Source organism: Petaurus breviceps, unplaced genomic scaffold, assembly GCF_028583685.1.
Source record: "Petaurus breviceps papuanus isolate PSGF00001 unplaced genomic scaffold, PetGlider_PUasm1.0 90721, whole genome shotgun sequence".
In the NCBI taxonomy this organism is placed as follows: Eukaryota; Metazoa; Chordata; class Mammalia; order Diprotodontia; family Petauridae; genus Petaurus; species Petaurus breviceps.
The window spans coordinates 2,088,623-2,104,709 of record NW_027187322.1 but is presented as its reverse complement, the minus strand read 5'-3'; the positions used below and the strand labels follow the sequence as shown (position 1 = coordinate 2,104,709).

Genomic DNA, 16,087 nt, shown 5'->3' with positions numbered 1-16,087 from the left:
GGATCATGAGCCCTTCCCCACCCCCATCCCCAGCTTGGGGAGCCCTGTATCATGGGTTCCCAAAGGGCAGGGATGGCTTTGTACACCTGGGTATGAGGCAGGAGGATCCAGTAGAAGCAGGGCTGGATTTTTCAGAAACATACCCTGTGTTCAAATTCAGTCTCTGTTCATCTTTCTGCCCATTATGGTTTACAAAGTGTTTTACACGCATGCTTTCATTTGGAACATGAATAGCCCACAAAGGTGTGTCTGATTTGTGTTATTATCCCCATTTTATGGAAGAGGAGACAGAGGCTCCAAGTACTTTGCGCCTGATCGCACAGCCAGCATTGGGGCAGGATTTGAATGCAGGTCTCTCTGCTCCCCGTGTCTAATGAGATAGGCCTGGTCCTTCCACTGGGCCAGGCACTTTGCCCTCAGGGAGCTCCAGCTAAAATCCTTCATGCGGAAGCTGCTGACACAGCAGTTTCACAGGAAGCAGGGGTGGCCCAAGGCCAAGGAAAGGGGGCATTCCCAGGCAGCATGGGCACAGCCCGAGGAGATGGCACTGGGCACGATGGCAGGATAAAGCTGAAGTAAGAGCTGGGGGCCGGGTTGTGAAGGGCTTTGAAAGTGACCAGAAAAGCCTGGATTTGAGTCTCCAGCACCAGAAGGAACCTGGACTGGGGAGGCCAGCGGAGCTGAGTCTGGAGATCACGGGGTTGTGCATCGGGGATTCAGAGCTGGGAGGGACCTTCCTTACACTTGGTTCAGTCCAGCTCCCTCATTTTACAGATGAGGAAACCGAGGCCCAGACAGGAGAAGTCATTTGCCCAAGGTCACGGTGCTGGCGAGTGTCTGAGGTAGGTCTTCCTGACTCCAAGTCCGCTTTTCTAGGCGCCAGATGCCTCACGCCGCTCCGCTTGGTGATGGAAACCCGAAAGAAGGAAAGAACAAAGAAATAAAATGGCACCTCTTTCCTCTCCCATAGCAAGAGTGATGGGGCATTGGGAAACGGGGCAAAGGGGCCAAGAAATGCAGTTTTTAGGCTGGCAACATGAACTCCAATGTTGATGCTCTCGCCCTGTCTAATGATCAGGGATGGGATCTCCTCAGTGGTGAATTCTCACTATAAATAAAATGAGAAGAAAAAAGGAAGTCACAGCTGGAGAGATGGATGCTTATAGGGTCTCCTTGGGGAGGCTGAGAAAGGACTGAAGCAACGCCTTCTTGTTCATGGCACATTTAATCAAGAGGAAACTCCATCCACCGTAGCTGGTCAGCGTCGTCCTGTCCTGTCCAGAATTAGACTCTTAAGAGAGATTTAGAGGCTTCCCCATTGCCACACGGCCAGTCCTGGGAAGGATGCAGGCCTGCCTCCCTATCAGTAATGGCCTTCAGGCCTCTGGCACCCCAACATATGGAGGGGTGAAGGGAAGCCCTGAGGTGGTTCACCCTGACTCAGTCTAGATCAAGCTTCAGAGCTGGGATGCTGCTTCAAGGGGCTTCACAGTTAAATTTGAGATCTAGGACAAGGAGCTGATGGCCAGCTGTACAAGGGATGGGTCCCTGGACTCTGGAAATATGTTACAGGATTCAGTCAAGGCCCTGAGAGCAGCCTCCCCAGTCTTTAGGAAAAAATGCCCTCAGTCAATCATAAGCAGCCTGTTACCCCACTCCCTTGGTCCCTCCTTCACCCCCTCAGCCAATGACAGTACTCCAAGATGCCAAAGCCAAGGCCTGGCCATGGAGGGAACATTTTCCTTCCCACCAGTCTTGGCCATGGAACCACTGGGGAAAGCAAAACTGTTGAAACTGGACAGTTAGTCAAGAAGCAAACATTTCTTAAGTGCCTGCTGTGTACAGGCACAAGAAGGCAGCATTCTGTCCCTTAAATGCCTTTCAATAACAACACAAACTGTGCTGTGGACCACCAGGATAGTTTAATATGCCACTCATAATATTCTTTTAGACTTAGTCTTTCAGCACTTAAATAACAACTTTTGCCCCCAAAAGCTCCAAATTAAGGTTACATAATTATAACATAAAATTTTATTCTGCTTACGGTTATGAAAACTCTAAAAGTCAAATTATAAACCTCATCAAAAAATAATCACTAATACTTTCTGTGAGACACTTAGTAAGGATTAAAAGGAGGAATCCAGGACAGCTTCTTATACTATTATCTGTAAGATTTCATATTAAATTTCTTTATTTTGCAATTTTGTTGGATAGAAAAACATTTTAAATTAAGCAAGTTACAGATTGGAAGATATTTAATGTAATATAACAATCATGTCCAAATGATTCCAGGGTTGGAAAATTCGACAAAGACTCTGAAATATTTGCCTCCACCCCAGGCAAACATACCTCCCACCTCTGGTTCTGCACTGGGGGTCTTTCCGTGTTCTGACTTCCAGAGGAGAATAAAGCAAAAAACTCGCTGAGACAAATATATGGTGAAAAGAGCTGGGAGAATTTCACTGTGCTGCTGAGAGATGGAGATTCGTTTTTTTGAAAATGAGCGTTCATAGGGGCGGACAGGTGTCACAGTGAGTAAGAGCGCCAGCCCCAGTGTCAGGAGACTTGGGATCGGTTCCGGCCTCAGATACTTGGTACCCACACAAAAATCACTGGCCATGTAACCTTGAGCAAGTTACTTAACCCTGATTGCTTAAAAAAAAAAAAGAAAATGAGCAGCTAATTAGAATGTAAAATATTGATTTTTCTACTGGCCAATGGCAAGTGCTGCATTGAGCAAGATACATGCTTAAAGTACAGTTATGTATGCTTTATTTTTAACAAATCAATTCAGTCATGTCCAGAGATACTGGAATGGTTTGACATCTCCTTCTCCAGCTCATGTTACAGATGAGGAAACTGAGGCCAACAGGTGACTGGCCCAGGGTCACCTGGTTAGTAAGTGTCTGAGGCTAGATTTGAACTCGGGTCCTCCTGATGCCAGGCCTAGTGCTCTAACAATGTTTATACATAAGTACCCTCCTGTAGCAGCAAGCACCCAGCGTCCCCAGGGTCGCTGCCAACACAGGCTCTTGGATCTGCTTTGATAAAGGAAAGCAACTCAAAATGGGTTAACAAGCTTACTTTAATCAGTCAAACATATGTATCATTTACCTAGTTCAGGGGAAAAAGGTCAGCACCCAGAACTTCAGAGTATACAGACAGAATTATCAAGACAGAGAAACAGATCAAGTAGACAGATTTCAAACTGTCCAGCCATTACATCCATACCAAATCAACATCTGGGTTTTTCAAAGCCGAGGGGGGGCTCTCAGCAACCAATGCTTCCCAGAGTCTCATATGATCAAATCACAGAACACTTCTCAAAGTGAGCCCCCAAAACAAAGCTACACATCAGGGCTTATATAGCCTTCTCCTGGCTCAGAGAATGTAACAACCTTCTGGACCCACTGGCCAATCAAGAAGTATCTACTGAAAAACAAGCCTCCCACCCCAGGCTCCAGGTGCACTCTAGCCTAGGGGCGGGGAAGATCTTAAAAATTTACATTTCCATTACACCTTTGTAAGGGAAGAATGTCTTCTCACCCTGGGGCACCAGCTTCCCTCTCACGGAAACTCTGCGGAAGACCCCCCCTTTAAATATGGCCCTGTTTAAATACAGGATCACCATGAGATGGGGGGTAAAGTGATGTTTGGGCGGCAGGCACAGAATCTGAGCTGTCACTGAATGAGTGAAGTGAGTGTGTCCTTCCCAGGCCCTCATGCATACCCAAAGGAGTCAGTCCCTGACCTCAAGGGGGGGGTCCAGCCCCTCACAGGGGCTTCCCTGAGATGGTGACCAGAGGGGCTCCATCATCTCCCAGGGGCAGAGCCTGGGACCCCAACAAAAGTCAGGGTGCATCCCCCTGGGTCCCAGGAACCTCCCAGGTCCCCCACCAAGTACCCGCAAAGCTGGGGGGACAGGACCTCAGAGTCTGGCCAGTCTAGCCCCTTTCTCGAGCAGGGGAGAAACTGAGGAACAGAGAGGTTGAAGTCGCTCCCCTGAGACCCCTGTGGAGAGCACATCTTGTTAACTTGGAAGAACTATGTCTATGTGAACAATTATTGTTATTAATGTTTATTATCGCATCATACTTTATCAATAATTTATAAATTTTAATTTATTTTTAAATTTATGATAATTTATTTTAAATTTTAATTAACTTTTATTTAATATTTGTAATTAATTCTTAGCACTTAACAGTTATAATAATGCTGACAACAACCATTGTAAAGCTGAGGGCCAGAAGCAGCCAGGAAGCCCTGAGTTCAAATACCCCATGTGACCTGCCCCAGCCTAGATTTCCTAAGCCATAAAATGGGTATAAAACAGTGGCTCCCCAACAGGGGTGCTGTGAGGATGGGGGGAGACCACGGGAGGGGCTGCCCAGCCTCAGTGTCCCCCTTTGTAAAGCTGTGCCTCCAGGGTTGGGGTGCTGCACCACAGGGGCAGGGGGGCAGAGCCCCTTCTTCCCCCCAGGGCCCAGCTCCCCCAGGCCCTAACAGAGACTGCCTGGGGCCCATTCCACAGATGAGGAGGCTGAGGTCCCGCAAGGCTGGGGGTCTCCCATAGTCGTATGTGTGTGTGTGTTCAGCAGCCTTCCTTGAGGCTGGCCACTCTCACCATGCCTGCCTCCCGCACCAGGGCACCTCCCCGCCCGAGGACCCTTCCCAGTGGGGGCTTCCTGGTCCAGGAGGCCCCGAAGCGGCCCAAGGGGCCTGGTGACCCAGAGCAGGGGAGGGGCGCCTGGCAGGGGAGGAGGGGGGTAAATGAGTGTGCAAAGTGCCTACTGTGTGCCGGGCACTGGGCTCAACGACCCAGGGATGCACACCTAAGATCAGCCAAGGAAACTGAGGCAAACAGGGCCAAGTGACTTGCCCAGGATCGCACAGCTAGTGAGTTTGGCTAGCCACCCTAGCCACTATAAGCACATTAGGAATCATGCTATCTTGGCGTTTGTTTCTAGAAATCCATTATTTCTTTATTTTTAACATTCATTTTTTTAAAGTTTTGAGATCCAAATCGTCCCCCTCCCCCAGCCCCTCCCCCTCCATTAAGAAGGCCAAGAGGCCGAGGGTAATTAATGACAGGATTTGTGGTCCTCCCAGAAGCCTCCGGGGCAGGCCGCGCCCCGTTCTTCAGACCCTGCCAGCTCTGGACCGGCGATCTTTTCCCTCCCCCTCCCTCCTCCTCCCCTCCCCCTCCCTCGCGGCCATCCCCGTGACCCGCCCCTGCCCTCTGGGCCCCCGCCCCGTGCCAGATTCCCCGTCCTGGGCCTTCATGAAACCCAGGACCCAGCTTTGCTTTGACCAGGGCCCAAGCGCCCTTGAGCTCGGGGCGCGGGCCGCCACCAGGATGCCCGCGGTGCCCGGGCTGAGATAGCCACCCCTGGCACCCCAGCCCCGGCGCGGACCTCGTGCACCCGGGAAGGCGCGTCACCTGCCCTGGGCCACGCAGTGCGCGTGCCTGCCCAGGGACTCCCGGCCCGGGGGCTGCTCCGCCCGCCACGCCCCCTCAGAGGCACTGGCCTGAGGCCCCCGAGCGCCCTCCGGCCTCAGCCTCTCCCTCCGCAGACCCCCGAGCCCCCCGTGCCCCCCGGGGCGTCTGCCGCAGCGGGGGGGGGGGGTCTCCGCTCCTCCAGGGCCGCCCCGCCATGAGTCTGCGGGCCTTCGCCTGCCCGCGGCCCGAGACCAGGCTGGTGCACGCGGGCGCCCACGTCTACAAGTTCAAGATCAGATACGGCAGCGGCGTCAGGTACCGGCCGGCCCTGCCCGCGGGGCGCCCCGGTCCTCCGGCCTCCGCGTCCCCGAGGAGCCGAGCCGAGGATGGGGGTGGGCCCGGGCCGTCCAGGGAGCATTTGGGGGGCGCCTGCCAGTGCCGGGCACCGCAGGGGGGGCGTCACGGTGTTGTGTTGTATTACAGCATATCATATTGCATTATGTTGTTATATAATAATACATTGCATTACATTATAACATATCGTATCACATTACATTAGAATATATAATAACATATTACATTGCATCATAATATTACATCACGTCATTACATAAGGTATAATAATACATTAGATCGTGTTGCATTGATTGGGCGCGTCTTCATCTGGGGACTTTGTCCTCACCCTTTGGGGAGCCTTGGGTGCTGGGCCTGAGCTCTCCAGGGCACAGTCTGCAGGGGGGCCCAGCCAGACCCCAGAGGCTTTGGGGCTGTGCCACCTGTCTGAACCCTGCCGTTTGGAGAGGCTGATCCCTTTACACAAGCCCCACAGGGCTCCACTCAGTGTAACTGGGACAGGTCACAGCCTATGAAGACCTTGAAGGCCGGCTGTGTGGTGTTGTGGAAAATACTCAGAGTGATCTGAGTTCGAATTCTGCCTAGTCACTCCCTTAGGCTGGTCCTCTTTTCTGGTTCCCTATTTCCTCAGCTGTGATATGAAGGAGGTGGGGTGCAAAGGCCATGCTAACAGGCAGTGAGGCTTGGGGTGCACTAATTATAGTTTCATTGGACGGTGGAAGGGCCCTTAGACAGAGATCCCACATCCAGCACCCTGTGCTTATAGGCTCCCAGGTCTGGGTTGCAAGCACCACGTTTCACAGATGGGAAAACTGAGGCTGAAGAGAGGGAAGTTACTAGTCCAGTGACAGACAGATCATGTCAGAGGCAGGATTTGAGCTCAGTCTCTTCTCTGCAGAATGAATGAAAACTAATGTTTAAGAACTCACTTTTTGGTAGGCACTGTGCTAAGCCCTGGGGATACAGAGGAGAAAACTGAGGAAGCCTGGAGAAGGTGTGGGTACCCCGGCTGATGGAGCGCCCATTATGAATGAGGCACAGGTTCCCAGCATTGCACCAGATAAGACTAAGGACTAAGCTGAGCAAGAATTCAACAAATGCCAAACCCTTGCCACCCGCATCAGTTCATATGAAACTTCCAGTGGTCCTCTGCTCTCTCCCAGTATGTTATTGATATTTTCATATATGCAGGTGTTCCAAGGGCATTAGTGGAATTTTAAGGCTTTATTGCTTACCATCTAGTTTTAAGTTATCCGCGTGACTTACATCTTCAGAAGCTTTAAAATGCACGAACACTTTCAGAACACCCTCTATGTGACCTCATGCTCTTCTCACATAATCCCAATTTCCCCCTCCCAGAAGTGGTACCATGTGCAGGTCCGCCAATAGCATATGAGTGTTCCTTTCTTCCCATGACCCATCCAACACTAACTATTCCTTCTTGCCATCCTTCCAGCTGTTGCTCTGTCTGTCTGTCTGATTTCTGTTGCATCTTTGAGGGCTGAAGACAGGTTCTGCTTGGAGACAAGGTCTCCCTCTGGGGACTTTCATCACAATTCACTTGTTCATTTCCCTTCCAGAGGGGAGGAGATAGCGGATAAGCAGACTGTCAGCCAGGAGCTGGAGGTAGGGAACGAAAGAGGTTCCTTTGTTTTGAAGGGGAGGGATTGCTTCTGGGGCCCGGAAAGTCTTGCCACCCACTGGTTGGCCTGGCCTCTTCCTGTATCCCTCGCTCTGTGGAGAAGGGCATGGTTGTACAAACTTCCTGTTTTCCTGTTGGGTTTTTTTTTAATGCATTTAAAGTCTCTGACCTTTCTTGTTCCCACTGGCTGAAATGTCTGCGCCTTCGATGCTGATGCAGCATGGCCTTTTCATTCTGTCCGAGGTCAGGGTGACTGACAGGCAGGGCCTTGTGGTGGTGCCTGGCAGGATGACTGGCTTCCTGGAGGATGGAGCCTCCCAGGGTTCTGGCCAGCATCCCTGACTCTGCCCCTGCCTGGTGCCTGACAGCCCAGGAAACCAGCGTGTAAATACCCAGGCCAGGTGGCCACATCTGCCCCTGCCGCAGTGTCCCCAGTTCTCTGAGGCCCCTCCCTTTCTCTTGTGTCCCTGGGGTATCCAATTGTGCCCCAAGGTGGCCTTGGCCTCTCCACCAGCTTTGGCACCCAGTAGATGTAGGGAGTGTTTTCCAGGCGTCATGGACCACGTAGAGGCACCTGCCCTAACGTCCAAGTTCCAGTCACTGAGAACCTCCCCTGGGCAGCCAGAGACCCAGTGAGCATCCCAGGACGCACAGTAATGCGTGACTCAGTAGCCATCCCTCCCGACTCCAGCCAAGCAGAATAAACCAAGCAGCAAACCCAGATGAAGGGGCTGGGGCCAGGCCGGCTTGGCCAGGTGAGCTTTATTCACCTTAAAGCAAACATTAATTTTGTTTTTAGGACTCCATCCGGGCCGTGTTGGGGAACCTGGACAATCTGCAGCCATTTACCACTGACCACTTCATCATATTTCCCTGTATCTTTTCTTCTGGGGTGCTGTCTGAGCTCTGCATGAGTCTGCAGAGAACATGGCAGGGAAGGGGGCCATTGAGAGGAGCAGAGTCCAGGACTGAGGGAAAGGGGGGTTCCCAAGAGCAGGGAGGGGAGAAGAGAGAAGGGGCCAGGGGTCCCATGGTCCTCTGCCCTGGTCAGACCATGCCCAGACCACCATGGCCTGTCCTGGGCCCCATAGTTTAGGAGAGACATGAATGACCTCCAGTCTATAAACTTGTTTAGAGACTAGAAGTCTCCAAGCAGAGACTGATGGGTCCCTTGGGGATTCTTGCTGAGTGATACCTGGGTTGGGCCTGGGAGGCGACTGGCAGAGCCTGGCCCCTTCTGGAGGCGGGGGGCGGGACAGTCCATGGTGGTCTGGGCATGGTCTGACCAGGGCAGAGGACCATGGGAGGCCTGGGGGGGGTGGGGGGAAGGGAGGCAGAGTCCCACCCCTCTCCAGGAGCTCAGTCTCAGCTCCTCTGTGAGCCCCTTAGCTGCTGCACAGATAAGAGCAAATGGGAGCGGGTGTCGCACCTGAGATTCAAGCATGGGGCGGCTCTGCTGGAACCCTACCCCTTTGTCTGCACCCTCTATGTTGAGATGAGGTGGGCGCCGGCAGGTGAGTGGGAGTGGGTGTGGGCAGGTGAGTGGGAGTGGGTGCCAGTGGCTGAGTGGAGGTGGGTGTGGGCGGGTGAGGGGGAGTGGGTGCCAGTGGGTCAGTGGAGGTGGGTGCGGGTGGGTGAGTGGGTAGAGGCAGGACCCACTTAGTGTGAGGAGTTGGGGCTCATCTACCTGCCCCTCTCCCTGTTGGCTCTGCAAGGCGGCTGGGACCACACATAGGTTCAGTTTCCCAGAGCTCCCTCAACTAGCCCAGCCCTGTTGCCTGTTTGTTGGGCAGTTCTTCTCTCTCTGGACCTCAGTTTACCTTTCTGTAACATCCCTTCCAGTTGTCCCAGCCTGCATTTTCTCTGAGCCTCAGTCTCTTCCTTTGCAAAACAGGGAAAATACCACCTGTCCTCCCTTTGTGGGGCAGTGGAAGTGTAATTCTCTGTAGCTCCCAGGTACTAGGTTGGCCTTTGTTTTTTGGCATCTCCAGGACTTTTCCAGGTCAGGTCAGTTCAGAGTGATGAGCACTGACTAAGCTCCTCCTACATTCGAAGTGCTGTCCTAGTGCTTGGGGCAGGAAGAAGAAAACATTAAAGAAACAGTCCCTGCTTTCCAGGAGCTGACTTTCTCTTGGGACACATTCACATACACACACCCTCACACACACATACACACTCACACCCTCACAACACACCCCTCACACACATACGTACACACACCCTCACACATACACACACACCCTCACACACACACTCACACCCCCTCACACACATACACACTCACACCCTCACACACATACACACTCACACACACCCTCACACACACTCACATTCACACTTACACACAGACACACACACATACATACACACACCCTCACACACACCTTCACACGCTCACACACACTCACCCTCACCACAGGCAGCATCAGGGAAGGATTTCTGCAGGATAAGGAGCTTTGAAGGAGCCAGATGTGGAGTCCAAAGAGGGAGGGCCTGAGGGAAGGGAGGCAGGAATGACTCAGTTTACTGTTTTGCTAAGGGCAGACCCTCCTCAGAGGAGGGCCTTCCATATCCTAAGAAAAGTGATTCCCTCTGTACCTCATCCTGTTCTAGGGAGCCCTGGAGGAGACAATGACCTCCCAGAAATGGTGAGTTTGCCTTTTTCAAGTAGAATGAAAGCATCCTCTGTTCAGGACGAAGGCCCAGTTTGGGGTTAGAGGGCTCTGAGTTTCCTGCTTACTAGCTGTGTGACCTTGGATCAGTCCTTGAAGCTCTTTGGGTCTCAGGTTGTTTGACTAGATGACCCCCCTGAGGTCGCCTTTAAATCTAGGATCCCATTATCCCATTTCTAATGCTATGTCTCTCCTGGGAGCAAGGTTGGTGTTAAAGGTTCTTTTACAAAAGGGGCTTTCCTTCACCCCATCCCTCAGCCCATTCCTCCATCAGTGGACTGCCCATCTACTCTGGGGCAAGAAGAATCCCAAGGCTCTGGTTCCTGTCTGAAGGGTGACAGTGAGGAAGCAGAAGTGAAAGCCATGGCAGTAAAGAGGAGACGACTGGAAGGTTGCAAGTTCCACACAGAACAGGAACAGGACAGGTCAGTGGTCTGGAAAACCTGAGGGCAGGTCAATTTTGAGTGACCACTGGGGTCAGCCTGGGAGCTGGGACCAGCCTGGGAGCTAGGGCTAGCCTGGGAGATGGGGCTAGCCTGAGAACTAGGGCTAGCCTGGGAGAGAGAACTTTCCTGCTCTATTCTCAGCTGTTTTGGGAATGGGAATCTGAAGATCTTCCCTGTCCTTTGGCCCCTTGATAGGCTTAAGTGACTCTGAGAACCTTCCTTGATTTGAAAATATACTCTGCCCCCTAATAGGCTGAATGTGGTCACATGGAGCCTGTGGCAGGAGGCTTGGTTTTCAGGAATGCCCACACCTTGGTTCTGTGTGATTGGGAAGTGGGTCAAGAGGGTTGTGACATTCTCTGACCCAGGAGAAGGCTATATAATCCCTGATGGGAGGCTTTGCTTTGGAGTTCACTTTGGGAACAGTTACGTGATTTGACCAGATGAGACTATGGGCAGCCCTTGAGGCCCCAGCTTTGAAAACCCAGATGTTGGTGCTTCCCTCTCTGGTAACTGACTAGGAATGGATGTAATGGTCAGACAGCTGGAAGCCTGTCTGCTGATCTGTGTTTCTCTCTGCTTGTAACTTCTGCTTGTAATTTGTTTGTATTTTCTGAAGTTCAGGCTGCTGACCTTTTCCCCTTGAACTAGGTAAATGACATATGTTCGATAAAAGCAAGATTGTTAACCCATTTTGAGTTGCTTTCCTTTAGAAAAGCAGATCTAAGAACCTGTGCTGGCAGCCACCCTGGGTATGCTGGGGTGCTTGCTGCTACACCAGCTATGCCGCTGATAGACTGGGTGTCCTTAAGCATATCATTCCCCCTCTGTAGGCCTTATAGGTTCTTGTACATCTGTACATAAAACTTGGCCAATGAATCTAATCTGCTTTGAACACACACTCATGCAAGACACTTCCATTTATAAAAATGGAGGGTTGAAAGTTATCTCTATTTAACATTCATCCCACATTCAGTGGGTACCTATTATGTGCCCACTCTGTATTCAGCCTGCCTTTATGTGCTGAGCTCAGTATATGGGGAATACAGTGATGAATAAGACCAGCTCATAGGGCCATTTCAAAGGCCACCTCCTCCATGAAGCCCTCCATGATTCAGATGTGGAGACCATTGGGACCATGTACCCCACCCCATGCTTACCTTTCTCTTTCTCTCTCTCTCTCTCTCTCTCTCTCTCTCTCTCTCTCTCTCTCTCTCTCTCTCTCTCTCACTCCCTCCCTCTCTTCCTTCCTTCCTTCCTTCCTTCCTTCCTTCCTTCCTTCCTTCCTTCCTTCCTTCCTTCCTTCCTTCCTTCCTTCCTTCCTTCCTTCCTTCTTTCTTTCCTTTCTTCCCTCCCTCCCTTCCTTTCTCCCTTACTGGAAAGTGCCATGAGGATCAGTGCTTGAGGGCTTGGCTCTGTCCTATCTAACATTCTTTTTTTTTTTTTTTGCCTTTTTGGAGGGCAGTTGGGGTTAAGTAACTTGCCCAAGGTTACATGGCTAGTTTTGTGTGTGCGTGTGTGTGTGTGTGTTAAGTGTCTGAGGCTGGAACCGAACTCAGGTCCTCCTGACTCCGGGGCCGGTGCTTTACTCACTGCACCACCTAGCCACCCCCCTGTCTAACATTCTAACGTATGGCTTGGCCATGGGCACACTTAACCAAATAAATCTACCAGTGGCCCATGGCAGAGAGAGATCACCAACCTTGGAAGCCAGAATCAGCTAGGTGGCTGCATAGTACAGAGTGCTAGACCCGGAGTTAAGCCCTGCATTCAAATGTGGCCTGAGACTCTACCACCTACCTGTGTGACCCTGGGCAAGTCACTTCACCTCTGCCTCAGTTGTCTCATCTGTAAAATGGGGGTAGTAACAGCACCTGCCTCCCAGGGTGAGGGGCAAATGAGATAATATTTGTAAAGCACTTGGCACAGTGCCTGGTATCTGGCAGGCATTGAAGAAATGCCCATTTTCTTCCTTCCTTCTCCGTAACTCGGAGAGTTGCTCAGATCACTGAGAGGTTTCGTGACTTGGCCAAGGTCATATAGCCAGTAGATATCAGGGGCAAGCCTTGAGCCCAGGTCTGCTTTACTCTGAGGTGAGCTTCCTGTCTCCTCTGCCACACTTAGAACACTGACCACTAGAGAGGTGAGGAGCAGCCTCAGGTAACAGGAGATAACTGAGACAGAGGTGAAGAAGGAGGGCTCAGCAGGCATGCAGAACTGCTCACACAAAGGCAGGGAGGCAGGAGATGTCAGCCATTTGCACTCCCTTTTGGCTGGACTGGGGAGCACGTAAAGGGGGTAGTGGGCAGCAAGGCTGCAAAGGCGCATGGGAGTCCCATTGTGGAAGGTTTTAAAGACCAGGCAAACGACTTTGTCTTTGATCCTGGGGCAGTAGGGAGTCAGGGAAGGTTTTTGAAGAAGGGAGCTCTGTACTCTAGGAATGTCACTTTGGCAGCTGGGTGGAGCCTGGGCTGGAGAAGAGAACGATTATTGTCAGGGAAACCGATTTCTAGTAGGTTTGCTTTTGCCCTGACACAGGGCCTCGGCGGTGACTGTTGGCAGTGCCCAGTGAGTCTTTGGCCACTCTGTGTAAAGATAGACTGCCTGCTGAAATATTCATGGAGCCCCCAGCAGGGGCTCTCCTGGGCCCTCAGGGACCTGCCCATCTCTTCTTTTTCAGGGCTCTCATGGGAACCTCCGCCTGGAAGAAGCCCCCATCTCACACCAGAAGGGTGAGCTCCAAAGTGCGGCCCTGGTGGCCTCCCATCGTCTCTTGCCCTGGGTCCTCAGTGCCACCCCAGGCCCAGATGACTGGCCTGGCATGTTCATGCTGCCTGTCTGCTCCACCCCAGAAAGAGCTGCATTATAGATGTGGTGTTGGGGAGGGCCAGAACCCAGCCTCGGCCTCACCACAGCCCTGCTCCCTTTTCTGTCCCTACCCTGAGAAATACCTCTAGAGGCTCCTGGAACAGACATCCCATGGCTAAGGTCTTAGGGAACAGAAGCCAAAGGAGTCAGGGAGGGGAAAGGCGGGGATAACAATGTTGTCTGGCCTGGTGCAGGCACCATCTGGGTGTGGGAGGAAAAAGAAGGTGGGGTCTAGATGCACGGGACCTGGGTTCAAATTCTGACTTGACCTCTCACTACCAGCATGACTTTGGAAAAGTCCCTTCAATTCAGCTAAACTCCATGAGCATTTATTAAGCTGTGTACCTGCTGTGTGCTAGATTCTGAGAGTACAAAGACAGAAAGGAGAAATAATCCCTGCCCTTGACAAGCTGACAGTCTACTGGGCCTCAGTTTCCCTCTCTGTACAGTCAGGAGTGTGGGCTCACTGATCTGTGAGCTTCCTTGGCAGACTTGCCTCCCGGTGGCCCTGTGAGATTGGCATTATATGGGAAAGAGGAAGAACCTGAAGGTGATAGGAGTCAGATCTAGGGCCCCACAGCAATTGAATGCAGTGCCCGCTTCTGCCTCCCCCTCCCCTCTCTCTGGGAGCCCCTATTCCAAGAGTCCTTCTGGACAATGAGAGGTTCACAGTCAAGGCAGACTGGGGAGGAGGGAGTGGGCAGCAGGTCAGCCCCGGGGCCACCCATCCCTGCCCTCCAGGAATTCACAGATGAACTGGGAAGAAGCCACCTTCTTGTGCATTCAGAGCCCCTCTCCTCCACCCTCAGCCCTGGCCCAGGTGAGGAGGAGAAAGGTGAAGACCCCTGGAACAAAGGTCCCTTGTAGGCCAGCCCCAGAGGATGACCATGAAGGGGACATCCACCTCCCTTTCCACGCTTCATACCTTCCCTTCTCTGATGCCCCTTTTCCACCTTGGTGCCCAATTCCTCTTACTCAACACGGTTACCTTTTCAACCCATCCTTTGGCTCAGAAAAAAAGTCTGAGCTGTTCCAGCCCAGTAGAGGGGGTCTGGAGCCTGATGCAGGCCAGGAGGCATCCAGGCCAGGCCCAAGCCAATCCTAGGGTGAGGATTTGGCCTGAAGCAAGGAGCTCATGGGGCCAGTGCCAGTCCTCTGGGGCTAGAAAGAGTTAATTGGCAGCCATGGTCCACTGCTTCTCCCTTCTGGGTGAGGCAAGACAGTAGCTTTGAGGGCCAGAGGATTCTGCACGTCCTCTATGTTTCCAGCCACTGGAAGAAAAACTTTGGCAAACAGCCTTGTGTTTGTCAGGGCCTTTGTCTGAGAAAGCTGTCCAGGACAAGGCCTTGTCCCTGGGCCTCAGTTTGTCCATATGTTCAGAGGAGGAGGTTGGGTGAGATGTCCTCTAAGGCCTCTCCCAGCTTTGACTTCCTGGGTCCTAATGGCCTACAGTGGGACCAGAAGGGGCGTGAGAGGTAGCCCTATCAACCCCTCACCTCATCTAGGTTAGGGCTACGAGATTCTGGGCTCCATTTTCAGAGCATCTCTTAGTTAAAAGGGACCTCTGCAGCAGCTACTTGGACCCAAACACGAAAAAAGCTCCAGCGAGGGACCCTCCACCCCCATGCCCCAGGGCAGCCCACACTGTCCCTCCATGGTCAGGATTCTGGAAGAGTTCAGCACTACTTGTACTTTGGACTGACTGGAAAAAGATAAAATGTAATAGGAATACAAGTCAAGCTTTTCTGTGGTTGTTCAGCCATTTCCAGTCATGTCTGACTCTTTAGGGGTTTCCTTGGCAGAGGTACTGCAGGGGTTTGCCATTTCCTTCTTCAGCTCATTTTACAGATGAGGAAACTAAGGCAGACAGGGTCAGGTGACTTGCCCAGGGTCACACAGCTAGCAAGTGTCTGCGGCTGTATTTGAACTTAGGAAGATGAATCTGCTTGACTCCAGGTCCAGCAAGTCAAGTTCCCAAGAACAAGATAGGTATAATATGGCAGGAAGTGTGACAAAGATCTGGGGCTTTTAGTGGACCACAAACTCAGTGGGTGTCAACAGCCTGATAGCACAGCTGCCCCTCCATTCCCCCAGAATGCTACTTTTCCTTTAGGCTGCTGTGTCCACTGTGGGAGAGGTGATGCTGCCCTTGCTGTCCCAGCCAGACCACACTTGGAGTGTTGGGTCCAGCTCTAGGCACCACATTTTAGGCTGGAGAATCGGTGGAGGAAGGTGATTAGGGATGGCGAGATGATGTCCAAGGAGGACAGGTGAAAGAAACTGGGAGTGTTTAGCGTGAGGAGAAGACTTGGGGAGGGCGGATCTCCAGGAAAATGTAAACTGTCTCTTTTCATCCCCAGCACATATAACATCCTGAACATAGTAGGAGCTTAATAAATGCTCGTCAGGAATGCCCACTTGTTTGAGCTCAATGGACCATGAGATTGTATGTTCCCATCACATTCCTCCTGTGTTCTTCTCCCCCTCTGTTCACAGTTGAATTAGTGGGTTTGAGTGGAGGGTTGTCAAAAAAGCCCTGCCCCACCCCAAACATCTCCCTCCTTGGACAGGCTGGTGCCTGACAGCCTCACCCTCTTGACAAACCCCAGGCTCCAGCAGGCAGATGACAGCTCCCTGACCCCTGGCCGACCTCTTTTACCTGCCA

General features: G+C 52.1%; 2 protein-coding genes across 2 annotated transcripts in view; one reads left to right on the top strand and one right to left on the bottom strand.

Moving 5' to 3' along the window:
* Nucleotides 1-5,636: 5,636 nt before the first annotated feature.
* Nucleotides 5,637-13,511, top strand: MAJIN (membrane anchored junction protein). Its single transcript, XM_069066111.1, has 8 exons — nt 5,637-5,755; nt 7,375-7,420; nt 8,236-8,311; nt 8,837-8,950; nt 10,050-10,084; nt 10,367-10,533; nt 13,235-13,286; nt 13,407-13,511. Exons 1-8 carry the CDS (start codon nt 5,655-5,657, stop codon nt 13,509-13,511), a joined length of 696 nt encoding a protein of 231 aa, XP_068922212.1. The 5' UTR covers nt 5,637-5,654.
* Nucleotides 13,512-14,798: 1,287 nt separating this feature from the next.
* The window catches only part of PPP2R5B (protein phosphatase 2 regulatory subunit B'beta), a 15,725-nt gene continuing 14,436 nt past the window's right edge, over nt 14,799-16,087 (bottom strand). The window contains exon 11 of the mRNA XM_069066109.1: nt 14,799-14,868. Within this exon, the coding sequence (XP_068922210.1) occupies nt 14,799-14,868 (70 nt within the window). The remainder of the gene's footprint in view (nt 14,869-16,087) is intronic.